At 44.3% G+C, this 22,728-nt stretch overlaps 1 protein-coding gene across 1 annotated transcript in view; it reads right to left on the bottom strand.

The window, feature by feature from the left end:
• Window positions 1-5,752, bottom strand: part of Pde3a (phosphodiesterase 3A) — a 255,491-nt gene extending 249,739 nt beyond the window's left edge. Inside the window, exon 1 of the mRNA XM_051173428.1 lies at window positions 4,788-5,752. Coding sequence (XP_051029385.1) covers window positions 4,788-5,747 — 960 coding nt within the window. The 5' untranslated portion in view covers window positions 5,748-5,752. The remainder of the gene's footprint in view (window positions 1-4,787) is intronic.
• Between the last annotated feature and the right edge of the window lie 16,976 nt (window positions 5,753-22,728).

The raw sequence follows: 22,728 nt of genomic DNA, 5'->3' as shown, positions 1-22,728 counted from the left end.
AACCCTGTGAGAAGGATTTATTTCAACATGGAAAGTTCAGTGTGGCAAGGGCTTGAGGTAGCCAGGTGCATGCAGACATGATTCCCAGAGCTACATCTCAGCGGAATTGCAACAAATCCACGCAAATGTCAGCACAGATAAAAAACGCATGTTCTTCATGCCAGTGTCACTCATCCGGCCCGCCTGTAGCCCCTCCCCCCGGACGTTTCCAGATGTATTTCATACACAGAGTCACTGTTCTGGTTGTTTATTTAATTAACATGACAGGCCCTGCACACACTGTTTCTTTCAGCTCTACAGTTAAACTTTTTACACTTCAGACTCGAGGCAGAAAGAGTAAAGTGACTCTTTTCACTCGCTCCAACCCCCAGAAGTTTATATAGATTTTCAGACTATTTCTGTTCGTTAAAATAGCCCTTCGGTATGCTTTAAATATCTGTATCCACAAAGGGGAAAAAAAAAATCACTGGAACACAAAACATTATTTTCCCACCTTTTCCCAGTAGGGTCAGAAATCCTTGTTTACCTTTTCAGAGGTTGACATTAATTAATTTTAATTCTGTCACCAAGCCATAATCAATATTTTTGTTGATATCATTATAAACTGAGGAATAATTCTGAAATATGGTAGAAGTCACAATTTAAAATCCCATATTTCATAAATGTGTTTGATGTAAGAAACATATCGAATACTTTAGAAATGGATACAACATTCTTTATGTTCAGAAAAATAGGGTATGGCTCAGTGACAGATCACTTACCTGGATGGATATGGATATATCCATATATAATTTTAAATGCTGAATTTCTATTTCTACTAGGACTGCCTGGAGGACCAGCATGGTGGCTCAATGGATAAAGACACTTGCCACCAAGCCTAACAACCAGAGAACAATCCCAGGACCCACATGGAAGAAGTTCTACAAGTTGTCCTTTGACCCCTGTAAACACCATAGTGTATACACACACAGTCTCTCTCCTTCTCTCTCTTTCTCTCCCTCTCTCTCTCTCTCTTTCTCTCTCACACACATAATTTTTTAAACATTTAAAAAATGTTTCCAAATCATTTGAGATAAAATATTTCCGTGCTTTGACGCTGTACTGTGAAGACCATCGAGCTCCATAGCAATGGAATAAGAAAGCCCACCACATGCCTACCATCCAGTGACTACTAACCAAAACCATTATCCTGTCTTTCTGTTTCTTATTGGTGGGGGGTAGGGGCTTTAAAATGTCTTTCTCACCCCAGTGATTAATAACTTGATCCTTCTCCACTACCAAGCTTGAATTCCAATTTGAGGACAGTCACATAGGCTAAGAGAAAAAGTCACAGGAGAGTATAGCTTTTACTTTAGTAAGACAAAGTACATTTCTCTTACATTTCTGACTACCTTTGTTTCTATCCCAAAGAAATTAGTCCTTGGTGTGGCTCAAAGGCATTCATGGGAAGAGCATGATGGCTTGTATTTGTTTCCCTACGAAGCCATAACATATTAAAGGTGTAACAGGTAGCAAAATTAAAATTATATTTGGTTTGGAATCAATTAGAAATTAATGGGTATGCTGCACTCAGTCATTCCAGAGAAGTTAGTGTCCAATAGTGTGTTGTGATGCATATAGAGGACAGGCATGCCTCCAGTGGTTTCCTAAAGCTGAGAGTTGCATAACTAACTTTGTGCCAAAAATAGCCCTTATTCATCAAAATCATTCAATAAATCTAGGTATTCTGCACATTGGATGTTGTCAGGGAACAGTACCAAGTTGACAAGGTTATAGCTGCTGTCAGATGTAAGAGTTCACTTCCAGAGGACACATACACCAGCCTTCCCAGACCATCAGCCTAAAAATCGTAGCTTGACACACTCATCTAGAATCACAGCCTCAGCCTTGAGGCTACAGGGCTGGCAAGGCTGAACCCCTGAAAGATATGTCAACTTGTTCCTCCTCAGAAGATACTTCCTGTTGCCTTCAGACACACCTGGTGCCTCCCTCTCTGACCAAAAACCAGACCTGCTTTCCCTTTCTGTGCTGCAAATTATCTGTGTTACAAACTCAGTTCTAAATGGGCTATCTCACAGAATTCTAGACTTCAGGGAAGGATGGAAGGGAGGGAGGGAGGGGGGAAGGCAGGCAGGCAGGCTTGCCTTATGAGAATTTTAGCATATATTCTTTGTGCCTTTTTAGAAAGCGGAGCCACTGATTAGAGAGAATTCATGGATTAGAGAGAATTCATGAGCAGTGGTCACTGTCACCTACACAGACAAGATAAGTGCCCCAGCTGTCTCGCTTTTAAAGCCCACAATGAGCAAAGCTAAGTCAAACCTGGGAGCCCTCTGCCCTGCGTGCCTCTCAGTACTATTTCAAACTCACTGGTTGCCTATAAGGTCTGCCTTATTCCAGACATAACTAACCTGACAGCACTGGGAAGTAGTAGATGTTCCTTTTATAATTATCTTCACTCTGGACTTCGTCAAGTATGCAAATGATCACGACACCCTTTGCCCTCTTAATCAGAAGTTTGCTTCCTCGTGATAAAAAAGATAAGCCATTTACTATACGGCTCCTAACCTTTTCACAGAGTTCGGCCAACGTATGAGCTGTCACCTCACCCTATCTCATAAGATACTATCCCATGACAGCCCCACCCCGTCGACACAATTATGTTCAGCAACAGCTTTAATGGGTCATATATAAAGACCAGCATTCCGTGAGCACAACTTCACCCATGCCCTCGTTAAAACCTCAAGGGTCCAGGTTGCTGCTGCGTGCAACCACAGCTTCCTAGCACCCTGAGTGAGAGGTTCTTGCTCTAGAGCATTCTTCATCAACACTCCTTCAGCGAAAGACAGTTGCCAAAGAGGATGATCAGGATAGATGATAAGTGGGCAATTATCTAAGTAACTAATTGATAAAACCTTTTGGGAAAACTAACAAGCTCAATAGGCCTTTACGGGATCATTACTGTGCTTCGCTCACCAGTGTGACACAGAGAAAACCTATACAAATCTGTGTTTTACGGCAAAGCTGCTTTATGCACCTGAAGACCTTCTGGTCTGTCATCCACTGTGAACTCTCTCAATCCGAAGTCTCAGAAATTTAGTTCTGAGGGCTAAGTGGCATTATCGTGGAGTCCAGTTGCTTCTGATTCAGCCCAGATTTCCCCTGTAAATTAGGTGTCAGTGTTGGCAAACACCACATCACATCTCCCTTTAAGTTAACACGTTGTCAATGTGTTGTTTTTCCCAATAGTCATGTTTCCACTCAAAAAGTTCTCTTCTGCAGCCTTTCGTACTTAACTTACTTTATTCTAATGATCTCTAAATCTCACATTTAATTGTCAGTCAGTGAACTACATTTTCCCCTCTACTCTTTAAAGCCCAAAAAGGTTTGTTTCTGCTAAACAAAAACAAAAAAAATAAATAAGTACATTTGTTTTAAAGTAAACACAAGCATGTGATGCTGTCATCCAGTCTGCTACATAAAAAGCCAAAGAGCCTCCCAGCCGGGTAATCAACTCCATTTCAGAAATAAACCACTCACACCATATGGTGACTGATGTTTCTAAGGAACACCTAGCCAATTACCCCTAGAATAACCCCAAAAGAAAAGGCTTGCTATTGTCATAGGAACAGCCTTTCACCCTGAAAATTATCCTCGAATTTAAATAGGAAAAGTGTAAATTTCCATTTAAAATGCACAATCGGCTTTCTGGATTCCCTCCTGCCTGGGTCAGACCTGCCTGGTAGAGGAAATTGAGTCGAGAAAAAGAAAACCTTCTCAGGTACAACTTGTGTATAAAATTGGAACTGGTTCCCCTATACCACGCAGGGTAACTATTCTGTGACACTAAAAACATTTGCAACCCCTCTCCGCCCCCCCCCCACAGAAAAGAACCGCCTAAACTGGCACATGCAACTTCACTCTGAGTTCAAGTCCCCTGTCTCCTCCTTCCTCAAAGATACATATCGCTAGCAATCTTGGAAAGTCTGGATTGGTGTTTTCTGCAAACCCTGAGGAAGTCACTTGAATTTCTCTCCACCTAGGCTTGTAAATGCTCCCGGGAAAGGTTAGTTTTCTGAGTGAACAATAAACGTATAGCGTCCAGCCCTGCACCATTCTAAAGTTCACACACAGCCCTCGAGTGTAAAACCTGAGTTCAGAGTTCAGCACACACCAGTGTGTAACAACTAAAGATTATCTACAGCCATTCTGGCAGCCGTCAGATGCGGCCTCTCCAAACCCACAGCAAAGCAGAAGCGCCCGTGGGAACCTCACGTCAAGGATGCCTTGCGGGGGGGGGGAACTAAAACGCTTCTACTGGCTCTTATAAATAAATGTTTACCTAGCACTTTAATAAGAAATACATTTTATCATTTTTTTTTAAAAAAAGACACACATGTAGAAAGTACACGTGTTGAAAGCCACTTACTTCCGATAAATAAATAAATTCTAAAAATGTAGGGAGGGTAGAAATGCTTCGGGGAAGCTCGGGGACCCACAAGCCAAGTAGGTGTGAGAGATTTGAAAACATTCCCCAGCTGTGGAAGCCCGCGCACCGCCACTAAATTCTGTCATTTTTTTCTTGCTTTCTTTCTGTTGCTGTGCTTGTAAACTACTCCACTAGATAGAGAACGAGCGGGAAAAAAAAGAAACAAAACAAGCAAGCAAACAAAACTACTTTCTTAGTGAGTGTGAAGTTGTACTGCCTTCCTGGTCGCCTGCGCTGCTCTCACCGCACTGTTTAAGTTTTTCCCCCGAGCGCCCCCAAAGGCGCAGCCCCGGCTTACCTGCTCCCTGGGTATGCAGGGCAGGGAGGTCCTCCGGTGCGACTTGCCGCTGCAGCCAGACATCTCGCCGGCCACGACCGAGCTGGACCGCCTCCTCCTCTTCCACCCCGGAATCTCTTCCTTGGTCCTCGCGCTCAGCTGGGACCTAAACCGCTCCCTGGGCGGAGCCGGCCCGGAGCACTGCAGCAGGATCTGCTCGGCGTACCTGGCCAGCAGCAGCCCCAACACGGCCGCCAAGTACGCCAGGTAAGGTCTCCAGGCGACCTTGAATCTCTCCAGGGAAACCAGGGCCACCGTCCTGAGCGCGCTAGTCAAGGCGACCATGAGAACGCCCAGCCTCAGCCTCAGCACCAGCCATGTCGCGCCACCCAGGCAGCTGAGCAGGACCCCCGCGGCGGGCAGCGACAGCAGGCGACCGTCCCCCACGCCCAAGGAGAGCTGCACCAGCGCTTCTCCGGCGCAGCAGGCGGCCAACAACGCGATGGCCAGAGGCAGGCGCACCCCGGCGCGCAGCAGGCACAAGCCCATCCAGAAGAAGGCGCACAGGAGACTGAAGAGCAGCGCGGCCGGCTGCAGCCAAGGGCTGAGCTGCGCGCCGCCCCCGGGAGCACCTCCCCGAGGGCCCGGGAAGACGCCCCCTCGGGCTCCTTCCTCCTCCTCCTCCTCGGCCGCCGCCTCCTGACTCGACTCCAGCTTGCCTCCGACCTCCCCGCCGACCAGCCTCACCAGCAGCGCCAGCAGCACGGACAGGGAGCCCGCGCACAACGCCGAGGAGAGTTGCGGCGAGCGCCGGGGCGGCTGCCACGCCTGGGCTCCCCGACAGTCTCGGCAGCCCGAGTTCCGCGGGGATGGAGGGGACGCGCCACGACCGCGGTGGTCCCAGCTGGCCACGCGGGCGGGGCTCGCCCTTCCGAGGCCCGGCTTGGCCGGGTCTTGGGTGGCCTCGCCCGGCACTGCCATGCTGTGAGTCCCACCCGTGCGCCCGCGCCCTTCCCTACCCCCCTCTCGGAGTTCCTTGTCCCCGATCTACTCGGAGTTTCAGCGTTGCAGAGAACTCGGGAGTGCGAGCTGAAGACTTCTTCAAGTTGGCAGCAGGCAGGATCAGGCTTGGATTCCCCTCTCCCCACCCCTCTCCTTCGCTCTCTTCCTTTCTCAAAAACCCTACGCTCCACCCTCAGCCCGAGTTTATGCCCTGTGGGGGGTCTCTCTCTTCTTCGGGATTTTAACACTTGCCCAACACCAAAGGTTGCTCAGGGACCGCTGATGCCCCGGCAGCCGGGGTCGCAGGGCGAGCTCTGGCCATTCCCGGGCTGCTGAGCGGTCGACCTACCCCCTCCCCCTTCCTCCCTTCTCCCGGCAGCAATCTCTCTCTCTCTCTCTCCCTCTCTCTCTCTCTCTCTCTCTCTCTCTCTCTCTCTGTCTCTCTCTCTTTCTCTCCCCTCTCTCTCTCCCTCTCTCTCTCCCTCCCTCCCTCCGTCTCTCCTCCCCCTTTCTTTCCCTCTTCCCCTTTCTACCTCTCCCTCTCTCCCCGTTTCTCCCCCCCACTCCCCTCCCCCCTTCTCTCTCTCCCTCTCCTCTGCCCCTCTATCCCTCTCTCTCCTTGACGGATCTTCCTCCTTGCTGCTCCAGGACACAGACCTCGTTTCCCAGAGGTAGGAAGCTAAGACTCCAACCCCTCCTGTGTCCAGTTCGTGGCAAAGAGTAGGAGATAAAGAAAAGGAGGCTGAGACTAGTCTGGAAGTTGCTAAGTTCCACCGGAAAGAGAGCCTAGGATAGAGGGATTGCGCGAGCTGGCAAAGAAGGGGGAGGAGAGAGATGAAAAGTGAGGCTGTTGTCTTAGTCTTCTTTAAAAATCATTTTTCGTTCTTTTTGATGCACGATGGCTGCTGGTTTTGTAGGGGAAAAACAGTGGAGGTGATTGCTTAAAATTCCCAAGGAGGCTTCTGAAGGGGCCCACAATTCTGTTCTCTGGCTTTTAAGCTGGCGCAGGGGCAAGAGGTACCGCTCAGGAAGGGACCACTCCTTTCCTAGAGCTGGGCATCCCAGCCATAAAGGGCAGGGACATTGGGACAGCCCAGTGCTGGGGTCTGCGACTGGCCCGGGGGGGGGGCGGAGGGGGAGGGCTTGAAAGCCAGCATGCTTGTCCCTGTCATAGAAAAAAGTGACACTTCTTCTGTCTGAGTGATTTAACAGGCTCAGAGGTACCTGGGGTAAAGGTGTTCCTGGATAACTGGAACCATTTCAATGGCTTTTTCGTTCTGGGACTGCTCTAGGTGTAAGGTCTGTTTGCAACATAGAAGCCACGCCCATTTATCAAAGTCACATTCTAATTATTTACTTTGTATGCCACTGTGAGTGTGTATGTGAGATTACAGGACAATTTGTGGGAATCAACTCCATTTCAGGGTCTGAAGGCCTACAAGTTTGATGGCAAACAAGGTACCTGCTGCCCCTGAGCCATCCTGTGGGCCCAAGCGTGCCTGTCTTGTTCTTTCAAGGGGAGCAAACTCAGAGTTACCCAGAACACAACGCATGGCAGCAAACACATTACCTGCTGCCATCCAGCCTTCTCGAGGGCCTAAACCTATCTGTCTTGTTCTTTCAAATGGAATGATCTCACAGTATCTAGTGCACAAAGCCATTTAAGAAAAAAGATACAGACAAAAAACATATAAAGAAGGGGAGGTGCTTATTAAGGAATGGAGAGATCGCTCAGCAGTTAAGAGCCTCTACTGATTTATTTCAGAGAACCCAAGGAATTCCCAGCATCCACACCTGGTGGCTCAGAACCACTTATTTAACCCCAGCTTCAGGGGATGCTCTGCCACCCTCCTCTGGCCTCACAGCCACCTGCACTCACACATGCTCATTCACACGTGACTTAAAAAAAAAAAAAGTAAGTATTTTTAAAAATCCATCTGGGAGTGATGGCGCGTGCAATCCCAAGAGTACTGAGAGAGAAAAACTTCATGGTGTGGAAGCCAGCCTGGGATGCACAAGCATGCTGAAAAGAAAAAGAAAAATGCATACACACCCCCAACTGCAGTGCAGAAGCATCATTGGTCAACAGTTGTTGATTGTATGTGGTGAGATGCACTATTTGCTGGGGCGCCTTTAACAGTGATTGCAGAACTAGGAAGCCCTGTTAGTGAAACACACCCATGAAGAACAAAGCCCCTTTCTGATTAATGATTACATGGCCCTATACCACAGTATGTGGTACTTGAAAAACCACGTTAACTTTTTTTTTTTTTTTTTTTTTTTTTTTTTTTGGCACTTTCTGAAAAAGAAAGAATTCTCAATATGTTCAGCAGATTTCAAAATGATGCTGCAGTGTTCCTGGAGGAAAAACATCCACTCTTGCCTGAAGTATCTAGGTGCCATTTGAGCCTCACAAATAATAATAAACTGATTTTGTCTCAATTATCTTGGTGATCCAAGTTAAAGTGTTTATGACCCGGAGTACTTGGATAATTGGCTCAAAATGCCACTGTGTTTTGTGTGTCGAGATGAAGCAATAAAATATGCCAAGAGGGGACAGATGAACTAAAAAGGATTCATGGGGGCAGAGGGAAAACTCGGCTGAAGTTGTAGATTTCTTTTTATGGGAAACAGCCTACTGCAGCCCCAGTTGGGCATTCACAACGCATCAGGCATAAATGAACAGGAGGGGGTGTGACCCGACAGCCAACTCCTCCTTGTCACATGTCCAGAACTGTGCCACTGCCCAGGAGCATGCGTTGGGCAGCTATTCAGTGGCAGCACCATCTGTCTAGAAATTAAGAAAAGGAGTAGCAAGGCCTTTGCCAAAGACAAATGAGCCCCTAGCATGCACACACAGTTCTGTGAATTCCCTTCTTAGCCATGATTCATATGCCAGAGCCTACCTGAGACATTTGAAAGTAAAGACCTGCTCCCTCTTGATATGAGGAAAGCACATCAAATCAAAATCCAGGCACATGTTGTTAAATCTGAAAAGAAAAATATCTGAATGACTATTTCCATTTTCTCTGTCTTCTACCTCCACACACAACTCAGTTTTTTTTTTTTTTTTCCAGGAAAAATAAATAGTGGCATATGATCACCAAAACAGAACTCTTACAAGATTGACATCGGACATTGTTTAAAAGCTGCCATACACAGACTGGTCAAATCTCAGTGGGTAAAAATGCTTACTGTGCGAAGCCCCCAAGGACTTGAGCTCAATCCCAGGAACTACATAAAGCTGGAAAGAAAGGACTAACTCACAAAGTAGTCTCTAATCGCCATGCATGCACATGATCTTTCAAACAGTAATAATTAGTAAGAATAACAAAGTGTCCTAGTAAAAACACTTGTCATCTACCAATAGTAGCAAAATATCTCTGGGTCTGTGTGTTGATGGCATCTTAGAGCTGGTTAATAATATAAGAGAAACAATGCCCTGGCACCAGGCTTTCTCTTATTTTCAACAAAACTCACAATCAGAAAGTTAGCTGCCCCACTGAAAGGAAAGAAGGTTCAATTTCTACCTATTACCATCCAGAAACCCAAGGAGGGTGACAAAAAGCATCCAGACAGAAAGCTGCAGGGACAGACAGGGAGGCTACTATGAACACTGCCCTTTGAAACAGGTAGTGATCAGTCATGATTCAGGAAAGCAACCACATTAATGACAGAAGAAAACGTCTAGCTGGAGAAAGCACTCTATGTGGCCAACTCCAGCCAGCGAGGGTTAATTAGGTCTTTCTGAAAATCCTTTACACTTTGCCAAATGTAGTTTCACTTAAGAGGACTCTCCTGGAATATATATATATATATTTAGTTAGTTTTCACTCCTGGGTATGGCTTTATTTATTCTCTACTGCCTGTCTGACCTCCCTGCACTGACAATGAGTTAACACTGAGTACCTACAACAGGAAAAGTGTCTTAACATCCAGCCCCCTCCCTCTCTTTTCTACCTACATACTCACTTTCTCCTCCATTTTCTCTCATCGAGAGAGAGAGAAAGAGAGAGAGTCCATCTACCCAGCTGCCCAGGTCCACAAAGGATACATTGCCTTAGCTCGCTTGCTACCATTCTAGTCTATTAACAAAAGCACTTGTTTCCATCTCTAAAAGATGACCTGAATCTCTTTTATTCTTTGCTTCCCTTTTACAGTAACCAAACAAACGTCCATCATCATCTCCAGCTAATACAGTTGCAATAACTAACTGCTCTTGCCTTCCCTTTTGTAGTTCACTTTCAATGGAACAGAATGATAGTCCAAATGTATAAATTGAATGATTGTGTATCCCACTTTGAAACCATGCAAAGGTCCCTTACTGTACTGCAGACTCCAAAGGACCCAGGACAACCCACAAAGTCCTCCAAGACCTTTCCAGCTGTTTGCTGACCTCTTCATGTTCTAGTATCCCCACTTTGCTGGTACAGTCCCGACAGATACCATGGTCTCATTCCCAGAAGTAGACTCTGTGCTGTCCACCTCCCTGCACAGAAATGACAGAGGGATGCTGAACACCCAAGCTGTGGCTACCACAGAGAAGCAGAGAGGTCTTATTTTAATTATTTAAAATGTAGTAGATCTGTTGACTTGTGGGTCCAGTCACAAAGACTGCATGTTTCATACCTCAAGCCATGCTCATGGTCTTCCGTAGCTACCAAAGTGACAGGGACTTAGGGAGACACAGGTTGTCCCACACTGGCTCCTTCTGCTTCAGTCCTGGCTTCAGGTGTTACTTTCCTTTTGAAGAAATGTTGATTCCCAACAGCTGTGACAGTAGTGCACCTGACCAAAGCAACTACAGGGAGGAGGGACTTGTTTTGGCTCACATTTGGAGGTGCTACAGTTTGCCATGATGGGGAGGGCATGTGTACAAGAGTGATTCTAGCTATGGCAACAGGGCTATGAGACAGCTGGTTATGGAGGTTTAATAAGGACCAGGAGAAACAGATAGGCCGGATAGATGTTTATTCAGGGAGAAATAGCTTACAACATAGACAGATGAACGCCAGCAGGTTCCTGGTCCCAAGGATGCCTCCAGATGGTCTCCTGTCCCCGTGCTGCAAGCAAGAGAGCTCCTGGGTCCCTCCTCAGACCTAGTTCCCCCAAGTAAAGTCTGCCGGGTCTCAACCCTCAATGGGCGTGGTCTGTGCCACAGGTGCAGACAAAGTGAATATCTCACTACAGCTGGTGATACTGAAGCCATCGCTGGGCAGATGAATACTGATGCTCACCTGGCTTTCCCCTTTTTATTCAGTCTGGGACCCCAAGCTGTGGGATAGTACCACATGTGGTGAATGGGTTCTCCCTCCTCAGTCAAAACCTCACAGACATACCAGAGTTTAGTCTCCTGGGTGATCCCATACCCAGTCATGTTGACAGGGAAGATGACTATAATACTTTCCAAAAAGGCTCTAGGGTGTGCCATTTAATATCTCATTGCTTTATTGTGTCCATACTGATTATCTCTCTATACCTGCTTTCTTGTTTTCTGTTTGCTTTTGTTCACTTGGGCATAAGAAGCCTTTGCTCTGTCTGAATTTCCAAATGCCAGACAAGCACATGGCACAGGGTCAAAACTCATTAAATACTCAACAAGTGTTTGATGAATAAGCGCTCAATGGAATTATGAAAGAAAAATAAAATGTGCCACCACTATGTTTCATATTAAGGACTATCCATATATATTTATATACACGCACACTATATATATATATATATATATATATATATATATATATATATATATATCCAATTGCTTGCAGGGACAGATGTCTCTAAATCTTACCTTGAAAACTGTCTTCTGAAGAGTATACTCATGGATAAAATCATGAAGTAACATTCCATGTTGGAGAGCTGCTTTTAAAAAAATGCTATCTTAATTTACTTATCTCTTATAGAAATAAACACTTGCCAGAGTTTTAAAACTTATATATTGAACATGTAATGAAATGTCTACAGTCATTGTAGGCACAGGAGTGGGGTGAAATTCAAACATATACCTCCGAGTAGCAAGTAATCTGGGAAATTCAGAATTAGAAGTCTGAATATAAATGACTAAAAGGTCATATTTCACATTGTTTTCTATGGCAGCCTCTAATTACTGTTGTAGTGACTGAATTTAGACTAACCAACGTAACTGTCTTGTTAAGATAGACTTTACTAGTACTTCCAAATATAGTTAGGGAGAAAACACAGAATGCTTGTATCTGGGGATTCTCTATGGTCACTGGCTTTCCATGTAGTGCTGTTCCTTCTTTTAATTTCAAACAATGTAAGTAATGCCTTTGTGTGTGTAACTATGAACAAGCACAAAAGTTAAAGCAGGAAAGCAAGATGTGAGGGCCAGTGTAGACCTCCACAGCCACTAAAATGAAAGCATCCCACTACAGGCACACCACTGGATGTGGGCAAAAACCTGTGACCCGGTGTTCCTGTGGATTGCCATGTTAAGGACTCAAGTGCACTGGGCTCAAGGCTCCCAACTCTTAACCATGTCATGGAAAACGAAGAATGTTATAATATTTCAAGTGAATATAACCTTGTTATTTTATTGTCTTCCTGATAAAGTCGGCTAAACACTCAGCCCTTCTCTTCTTCCTGTTCAAAATACTTTTATCCCTTAATAGCAAGTCTCCTAGACCCTTGGCAAAGGTGAAGAGACTCATCAGTAATACCAATAACCTCAGTACCTCTTTCCACTGTACTTGAAAGTATTACGATTCCAAAAAAAAAAAAAACAGAATTCTTGGGAAATAATATAAATAGTATGTATGTTGTTACAGTCTCCAAAATAATGATAAATTGTTTGGTTTTGTGAACTCCACTTGGTTTTGATTTACTGTTGTCCTAACTAATTAAAAATAGATAATAAATTATGCTATGTATTAGCAAGAACTTTGGAAGTGTTTATACTGCTAGCTTGAATGGTTGTATTAAACTGCATTAGTCCTCTTCTGCCTCAGTGACAACCACAGGATTTAACTAAATCTAGATCTCACAGCTAAGCCTTTGGCAGCATCTCTGACACTCCATGAATAGACATTTTCAACGTGAATAGTGGTCGCAAGATGGACTTCAGGTTTACTGAGCTGATTTCTGTCCAATGGTAACTAATTTTAAAATTACCCTAATTTCAAAAGGTAAGCCAGAGATTGGCAAAGGAAGGCCTAGATTAAAAGGACTTGGTCATCTGTCTTCTTCCTTGCGGCTAGTAATTCTGGATATCTCCTCCCCTGTACTATGTTATAATAGGGTTTTCAAACTTAAAAGTGATTTTCCTCTTCTCAGCTAGAACATATTTATTTAGACAAATGTGTGGGTTAAACTTACCTATAACTGCCTTCCTTTGTGTCTTTCAACAATACTGAAATTTAGAGTGGGTTTTACTTCATCTGAGAGAATTCTAATGGCACTCACACTGTTCCTTTTGTGCAAGTGACAGTAGGGTACCAAGGTACATGTTATCAGGAGCACAGGGACATCTTTGGTCTGCAAACTTAATTCTCTCCATGTTCCTAAAAGTTAATGGGCTACACTGAACAAACTTCTCATTGCGAGGGAAACCCTAATGGGCAGGAAACTGTATAATCAGGCAATGGAAGGGTGTGGGGAGAAAGGAAGAATACAGACAATTTACACACTGAATATGTACCCTGAGTGGTCCATCTCCCACTGCTCAGAAGAGAACGCTGGAACAAAAGTTCCAGTTTGTTGTGAGCTGCTGCGGGTTGGTTCCCGCAACCAAACCCAGGTCCTCTGCAAGAGCACTGAATATCTCTTGGCCTGTGACCCATCTCTTACCTCAGTCCTTACCTTTTTGCCCCCTTAACCAGGGCTGACAAGATGGCTCGGCCAGTAAAGGTGTTTTTCACACAAGAATGAAGACGTGAACTCAATCCTTGATTGCCACATGAGTGAAGAAGAGAAACAATTCATACATGTTGTCCTCTGCTGCAAGTGCAATCTGGTGCATGCGTGTGCATGCATGCATGCGCTCCCATGCATGCACATGCTCGCGCACATGCACACACACACACACACACACACACACACACACACACACAGGCACACACACTGATATAATTTACACATTGTGAAGCTCACTCCTGTGGAGTATACACTGCTATGTTGCTACATAGTCACAATGTTAAGAGTCCATTCCTTGCCTAACTCCTGGTCACCTCTGCTAAAAAAAAAAAAAAAAAAAAAAAAAAAAAAAAAAAAAGCACTGTGCTCATTGGCAAACATTTCTGACTTCATACCTCCCCAGACCCTGCCAATCACTAATCTGATTTCTAACTCTATGGATTTAACTACTAGGATATTCATGCTCTATAGTGATAAAATAATAAATATGTAGCCTTTCACATCTGTCTTCTTCCCCTTAGTGCATTTCTAAGATTCCTCCACATTGCAGCATATGTTAGTATGTATCCTTTTTTATGGCAGAAAAAAAAAAATCTCCCACTGAACCAATACAATAGCACAGGAGTTCTTTACCCTCTGGAAGCATATCACTCAGCATCAAGGGTTAAAATCCTTTTTTGGCTTGCATTTTCCTTTCTGGATAGCATCCTGTCTAACACTTGACGGAGTCTATTTAATCGTTATTACTTTCCTCTCTTGCGTGTGTTTTGACTATTATAAAAACCCACTGCTAAATCCAGGATCCAGGCTGTAAAAATTTGTCCTGTTTCCTCCGAAGTGTTTTGTATTTTTAGTTCTGGCATTTAGGTCTTTGGATCACTTAGAGTTTATTAACATTTTTTTTTAATTTTAGGTGTGTGTATGTATGTGTGATGTACACGTGTGTGCAGATGTGCACACTCATGTGGGTCTATGTGGTGTGGGCCAGAGGCTGACATCGTGGTGGTTCCTGCACTCTGTTTTCTGCTTTACTCAGCGAGAGACAAGGTCTCAGTAATACTGTGGTTTCTGTCTCAGATAGTCCTCACCCTGTACCCCACACTGAGGTCTCAGACACGTGGCTGTTATGTGGTCCACACGCACGTGCAGAAGAAGCTTTATGCCCTGAAGCATCCCCCACACCCACACTGTGAGTTAACTTTTGCTGATGGTGTGAGATGGCCGGTCTAGTTTTATCTGCCTGCATGGGAGTATCTCGCTGTCTCACGCATCATGTAGAAAGACTGTTTTTCGTCATCGTACTGCTTGGGAGTCCATCTGCCTCAGATGCATAGGGGAATTGGAGCATTGCTAACATCAGGAAGCCTCCCTCTCTCTGAGGTGAACTGGCCTCATCTCAAATATGCTTCTTAGTCTCACTTCTGGACTGAAGACAGTCCTGACTCCACTACCAGCCTGCCCAGTGCAGTCTTTATGAAATCTTATTCGCTTTCTGGACACTGTGATTATTGTCCCTCTCCCATGCAACCCCCTGTTGGCTTGCCACTCAGCGTGACTCTGGCAGCTCCAGGCCAATTTTGCTAATGCAAAACAACTACTGTTGTCTTTTTCTGTTTATTCTGCTGCCTGATTATTTCTATTTGTTTTTGCTTTTTGTGAAAATAGACATTTCCCTCATGTAACATATCCTGGCTGCAGTTCCCCCTCTTACCGTTCCTCCCAGTTCCTCCCAGTTCCTCCCCACATCCCCTTCCATCTGGACCCACTTATAGGGACAATTATAATATAATTGACATAATATAAACGTAAAACAAAACTAACACATCAAAATAAGACAGAGCAAAGGAACACAAAGGAGTCCAAGAAAAGGCACAAGAAACAGATGTAGGAACAGAGGCCCAATCATTTGCACACTCAGGAATCCCACAAAACCACTCAACTGAAAGCCATGATACATATTGCAAAGGACCTACCTATAGGTGGGGGGAAAAAGAGAGAGAAAGGAAATAAAATATACACGTGTGTATTTTTTCATTTGCCATGCGTATGTTTATACTGAAGGACCTGGAAACTACATCTGTGTAATAGCCAGCAGTATCAATATTGTTATTGATTGTACAGATAGTTTTCTCATTTCACAAAATGAGAGCTTCCTCATTTCGTTTTATGAAATGAGAACAAGAGTCTCTTCATCTATGAAGCAGCGTTCCCAGATGTTTAAAAGGATATTTTCATATATTGTCTGTTGTACAGCAGGTTTTCCGTAAAAACAATGCTTGTAAGTATTTACACGTGCTGTTATTCTTTGCTTTCAAACATGATGTATTAACATAGTGAAATATAAGAGTCCAGGAAGACAGATGAAAGTGTCCTGGTTGGTAAATATACAAAAATAGACAAAGGGTTTTTAAGTACTTCATGTAAGGCAAGCCCGAGCCAGTCAGACCCAGATTTCTTAAGTACACATCACACACAGGTTGAATCTTTACATAAAATCTAAAGAGACTGTCACTTGGTGAGTGAGCATCCTACATCTCATACTTTAAGATTCATTGTGTTTATAGCTGCATTCAACCTCACAGAATCTAGTGTTGTTTATTGTAGTGTCTCTCAAATTCTTGCCTGTCTCTAAATATCAGCTTCAGAGGGGCCATCTCAGCTATGACTAAGAGTTGTGTGATTGACTTTAAAAGCCATTGTAAGAGTAGGCTGAAAGTGTTAGAACATATTATTTTAAAGAGAATCACCTCCACATGCTACTGAAAAATGCAGTCCGTGTCTATAAATGGCCTACTATTTATCCTTCAATATTTAACACACATACAGAGAGAGAGAGAGAGAGACAGACAGACAAACAGAGAGAGAGGTCAGCATTATCTGGGGTCCTCAATCTGAGCCACACCCACTCAGGATGTTAGGGGAAGAGCAACTCTTAGTTCATCCAGAGTTGCTCTTGCCTGAAACTACAGAGGCATGCCTTTCACTCTCCCCAAACCACAGAACCACAGTAACTTTCCACAGAGATGGCAAATTACATACAAAGTTTAGGTGCAAGGATTTCTTTTTAGCCCCAAATCTAGAAATGGGGCATTTGAAGTTTAGTATGAGCAGGTGAGACATGTAAGAAAGAAAAACAGGTGACCCATGGGTGATTTTATTCCTTAGTCTTTATATTGTTGTCCTCTCTCCCTCTCTCTCTCTCTCTCTCTCTCTCTCTCTTTCTCTCTCTCTCTCTCTCTGTTTTCCTAAGGATCATCAGTGAAAACTTTTAGTCCATTTACTATAAAGAAATAATGTTACATTATTGATTTGGTTATTGCTATATAATTAATATTGTAGGCAAACTTACAGGTAACCTAACTAAGAATTCTAGAAAGAGTGGATACAGAAAAGGCAGAGAATGCCTCAGATTATTCTAAATTGAAATTATTGTTGTCACTCATCATGGATCCTATTCCATGTCCTATCTCAAATACCAGTTGTTCAAATAACTAGAGCAAAGCCCAGAAGAGACCTTCAACAATTAATTTATTTCATTAGAAGGGTCCTTCAGTTTATCCTTACTCTATAGTGATTTTTGTGAGTCTGAATTTTTTTTTTTATACAAATACACTCATATTCTGGTTTTAAAGAATGTCATCCAAACAGGTGTTTTACTTTGCCTGTTCAAAAAAGAAGAGGTCAAGATCAAAATTTAAAGCCAAACGTCTACATTTTCTCCCATAGACATGTAAGTCAGCTTCCTGCAAAATCCACACATCCTCCTTTTCCAGTTTTTAACAAAAAGCTAATGTTGCCACTCGACTAGAACCAGATTGTAGAACGAAGGATATACCCCTAACCTTATAAAACTGCCCTGGAATTTTAATGAGCACAGTGGTCAGAAGCCCAGCCTTGCATCTCACCCAATAGATGGTTCTCTTGCAACAGTATGCTCCCTAGCTCCAGGTTGGGAATTGGCCCAGGACCACCTTGGGATGGAAGAGGGCCACCTACTGACTCACCACCACCACATCCTGAGGCATCTTCCATCCAAGTCTTCCCTGGGCCCACCCCTGCTGAAGTCCCAGGGTCTGAAGAGATCCCAGCATTAATGCATTCCATCACAGAATTTAAATTTCCAGTCTCTGGTTTTCATATAACATTTCAAGATCAACATCTTTATTATTAGAAGCATATTTTTTTTATTTTTGAATTTTTATAACACCTTTATTTTTTTTTCTACTGGGAAATTCCAAAGAGGCTACTGAATGCCATTACCACACAGGCAGAAATCCTCACAACACCCCCTATGAAGGAGGTGTTAACTGAGAGAGTAAGAAAAAAGGTTAAATATCCCCTCCTCACAAAAGTCCAATCCCTAATCATTAATGAATAAAATACAGCTTGAGTTCAGTGGCCACTGGGAATAATTGGCATATATTTCCTCAGCTGCCTGTCAATAAAAATGGCTATAATCTAACAAATCTATGAACTGATGGCTAAAATAAGTCATCTCCCGCATCCTAGCAACTGTCAGAGCCAAGACAACTGTTAGTACACATTCTGCTCCGTCCCTGACGATTTCAGCTCACCTTCTTCGACACTTTTCTGAGTCCTCACCTACGAGGCACCAACAGTGGAGAGGTCAGCAGGCCACCTTTCTTTTGTCTATGGCCTCTCCTCTGGGCTGGGTTCTCTCTTCTTCAAAAACGTTGTTGACCAAATAATAATGTCTGATGAAGGAAAGATAATACGGTTTAAGAAATGGGCGTGGTTCAGTCACCAAAACAGATGATTCAGTATCATTCTGATGTTAACAGCCTAGCATGGTGGTGGTTGGTCTTGGAGGCGAGTCTCCTCTTACAAGTAATTTTAACGTTCACCATTAGTTCGCTCGTGTACCCCGTAAGCTATAATTACTAGTGTGTTTGACTTGATGCCAGGACTTGATGCTGGCTGCAGCGGGAGACGGTCAAGCTCACCGTGACAGGACAGAAGGTGCTGGCTTGACAGGGATGTTTGATCGCTGAGAAAAAGAGAGTGTATGCAACAGACCCTCTACCCAAGGACAGTCAGGACATCACTACATCTAAGTCTCAGACTTCCACACGTCACATTGCACATACGGGGCTGGAAGAAGGAGGCAAAGGGAAAAAAAACAAAAACAAAAAAAAAAACAAACAAAAAAACCACTGCATTGACTGTGATACAGAAGAGAAAGGGCTGTTGCTGCAGGAGAGACACAGGAAGGATTGTGGCTGAACTGAGGTTCATTAAGGTACTTTTCAGTGCTTACATCCTATGTGGTAGCCTGATAATAACCAGGACAAGTTAGACCTTATGTTGTCCTCACGCATCTAAGTCACAAACTGCCTAGCAAAGGGCTGACTAGAAGAAAATTACAGAATGACTTTAAAAAAAAAAATGAGCAGTGAGTATCAGTTAAGACTCAAAGTCACATGTGCTACCTAGACTTATAAAATGGCTTATGGCTTATCTCATTAATCCTCCTGTCTTTGTGTGTGTGTGTGTGTGTGTGTGTGTGTGTGTGTGTATGTGTGTGTGGTATAGAAGTGAAGCTGCACAGCCCAAGGGACATACTATAGCTGTGGTGTGGGAAAGCCTCTCATCAGATCTCAGCTTTGCTGCAAATGCTCTAGCTCCTGTCTGCACACAGAGACAAGGTCTTTGTCTGGGGTCCTTCATCCACACATGGCAAGTTCTGAATGTGGGGTAAAATCTTCTAGGACCCAGCTGTAGAAGCAAGATATTCTTTTATTTATTTATTATTTTTAATTTTTATTTTACATATCGATCCCAGTTCCCTTTCTCTCCCTCTTCCCCCCTCTCCCACCCTCTCATGTTCCCCAACCACCTTCCCATTCCTCCCCCCCACTCCACATGTAGGGTGATGCCCTCCAGGAGGGGTCATCTAAATCTGTCAAGTCATTTGGAGTAGGGACTAGGCCTTCTCTCCTGTCTTAAATTAAGGGAGTATCCCTCAATGGAGATGTGACCCCAAAGTCCTTTTGTGCATCAGAGATACATCCTGGTTCCACTGTCAGAGGTCCCTTAGTCTGCTCAGGCCTTCTATCTGAGACCCATATTCAGGGGGCCTGAGTCATTTCCATGCTGGATTCCCAGCTATCAGTCTGGGGGCCCATTAGCTCCTCCTTGTTCAGGTCAGCTGTCTCTATGTGTTTCTGTAGCCTGATCTTGACCTCCCTCTCTGTATCTGGATTCCAGTTCAGCTCACTGTGTAGTTGTGGGTGTCTGCTTCTGTCTGCATCAGCTACTAGATGAGGGCTCCATGATGGTGGATAAGTTAGTTGTTGATCTCATTATCAGGGAAGGGCATTTATGGTAGCCTTCCCACTGTTGCTCAAATTGTTAGTTGGGGTCAGTGTTGTAGGTCTCTGGACATTTCTCTAGGTTCAGTTCAAACCTATAATGGCTCCCTCTTTTATGGCCTCTCCCCCCCCCCCTCTTCTCTTCTCTCATCTGTTCCTCCCCTGACTCAAGCTTCCTAGTCCCACGTGCTTTCCTCTCCTCCCCTTCTCTTTCTCCTAGTTCCCTCTCCACTCACTGCCCCCCCCACTCCCAATATGCTCAGGAGATCTTGTCCCTTTCCCCCTCTGTGAGGGACCTTGTATGAATCTCTTAGATTCCTCCTTGTAGCCTTGTATTCTCTGGTGGTGTGAATTGTAGGCTGGTGATTCTTTGCTCTAGGTCTAAAATCCACATATGAGCGCGTACATACCATGTTCCTCTTTTGGGGACTGGGTTGCCTCATTCAGGATGGTTTCTTCAAGTTCCATCCATTTGCCTGCGAATTTCAAGATTCCCTTGTTGTTGTTGTTTTCCCGCAGAGTAGTATTCCATTGTGTAGATGTGCCACATCTTCTTTATCCATTCTTCAGATGAGGGGCACCTGGGTTGTTTCCAGGTTCTCAAGCAAGAAATTCTTAATAGGAAAACCACAGGAGTGCAGGATAGCCCTGCAGGCATGCTGCTCTAGCAGAAGACAGTCATTTAGAAAATTTTACTAGAGAGGCAAGCATTAGCAGGGGTGGGGGATGGGGACAGAGGTGGTAGTCTCTGCAGCACAGGGAGAGAAACATCCTCTAGAAGAAAGGAGAAGGCTAAACTAAAGGGGTGCCGGATTGACTCAGCACTGGTCAAAGTTGCATTCAATGAGAAGGAACAATGGTATGCAAAGTCAAATTCAAGCAACCCTTAAGCACCAGATAATAGAAATAAAATGATGCTTTCCTAAAACATTCCTTTTTCTTGAGCAAGAACAGACCACGGTGACAGACAGATGGTATTCCTGTGGCCCCTTGTGAGCTCCTGAACTGTTCTTCAAAGTCTCTGGATCCCCTTCTGTAGCCAGCAGCTCCCGGCACCTTCTGAAATGCATCCCATTCAACAAAGCATTTTACAACTGACTTTGGTCCTATTTTGTTTATTTTGGAAATCCTGGGGAGTGGGGGATGGCTTACTATGTAACTTCTGATCCCCCTGCCTCCACCTCCCGAGTACTAGAAATGCAGGTATGCAGCCTCACATCTGGTTTTGCTCTGCTGGGGAGCCAGCTGCGGGCCCTATGCCTGCTACACAAGTACTCTACCAACTGAGCTACAACCCAGCCCCCTGTCTTAGGTTGTGACATTCGTATTTAGGTTTCTTCACTTTAGAAATGTGGCTCCTTCCTCTCTTGTGCAGCATAATTGGGTATCAATGGTTGGCGCAGCCCAGAGGAACCCATTCATTCCCAAAGCCAACTTACCCTCCTCTGAGTCCCAGAAAGGGTAACCTAGATAATGACTAATGAAGTGGCATGAGCTAAACAACCTACACTGTTCTGTTTCCGTATGTTCTCAGAATCCAGGAGGGAAAGCCACATCCAAGAGGGCTGGCTAAGAGTGTACTAAAAACACATGGCCATCCTCAAAAAAAAAGTCGGAATATACTAGGGACCTGTCTAAAAATGGCCATGTCACCATGTCAGAATATACTAGGGACCTGTCTGCTGTGGTTTAATCTGGAAGTCCCCAAAGGCTACTATATTAAAGGCTTAGCACCCATTCAGAGGTAATGGAATCTCTATGAAGTGGGGCCTAACAGAAAGATCTTATGTCACGGGGCTGTGACCCTGAAGAGTGTAATAGGACCCAAATGTCTGCCTCTCCGGTTTGCCAGCCATGAGGAAAGAACTTTGGAACTGTCACACATCCCCACCACAGGACAGTAGGACCCACACTGGACTCAAACCTCCAAAACTACTCACCAAGTAGTTGGTTATCCCAGAAATTTTGTCGCAGCAATGGGAAGTCGACTACCATAACACTTAAAAAGGCAAATTAAAATATGGCAACCTCTTTCCCTCTCCAACACAATATGAAACAGGAAGGAGATTAACCCTTGAAGAACCTGCTTGTGAGAATGGGCTGGATGGCTCAAAGGTGCTCAACCCTCAAACCTATAGAAAGCTAGGGGGAGATAAACAATTCCACAAAGCAGCCCTTTGACACACTCAAAGCACTTGTCACAGAGGGAGGAAAGCGCAAAGCCCTTGGGAAATACCTTCTCTACCTCATGAAGAGTCTGTTGACACGTGTGTATGTGTGTATGCACATGTCATGGGAAATGCCTTCTCTACCTCATGAAGAGTCTGTTGACACGTGTGTATGTGTGTATGTACATGTCATGGGAAATGCCTTCTCTACCTCATGAAGAGTCTGTTGACATGCATGTATGTCACAATGTGTGTATGCATTGTATATGTTTCTATATATGATGGGAAATACCTTCTCTACCTCATGAAGAGTCTGTTGACACGTGTGTATGTGTGTATGCACATGTCATGGGAAATGCCTTCTCTACCTCATGAAGAGTCTGTTGACACATGTGTATGTGTGTATGCACATGTCATGGAAAATGCCTTCTCTCCCTCATGAAGAGTCTGTTGACATGCATGTATGTCACAATGTGTGTATGCATTGTATATGTTTCTATATATGATGGGAAATACCTTCTCTACCTCATGAAGAGTCTATTGACACATGTGTATGTGTGTATGCATTGTATATGTTTCTATATATGA

This window comes from Phodopus roborovskii, unplaced genomic scaffold, assembly GCF_943737965.1.
Source record: "Phodopus roborovskii unplaced genomic scaffold, PHOROB, whole genome shotgun sequence".
In the NCBI taxonomy this organism is placed as follows: Eukaryota; Metazoa; Chordata; class Mammalia; order Rodentia; family Cricetidae; genus Phodopus; species Phodopus roborovskii.
Note: the sequence above shows the minus strand (reverse complement) of the source record. Positions and strands in the feature narration are given on the sequence as shown.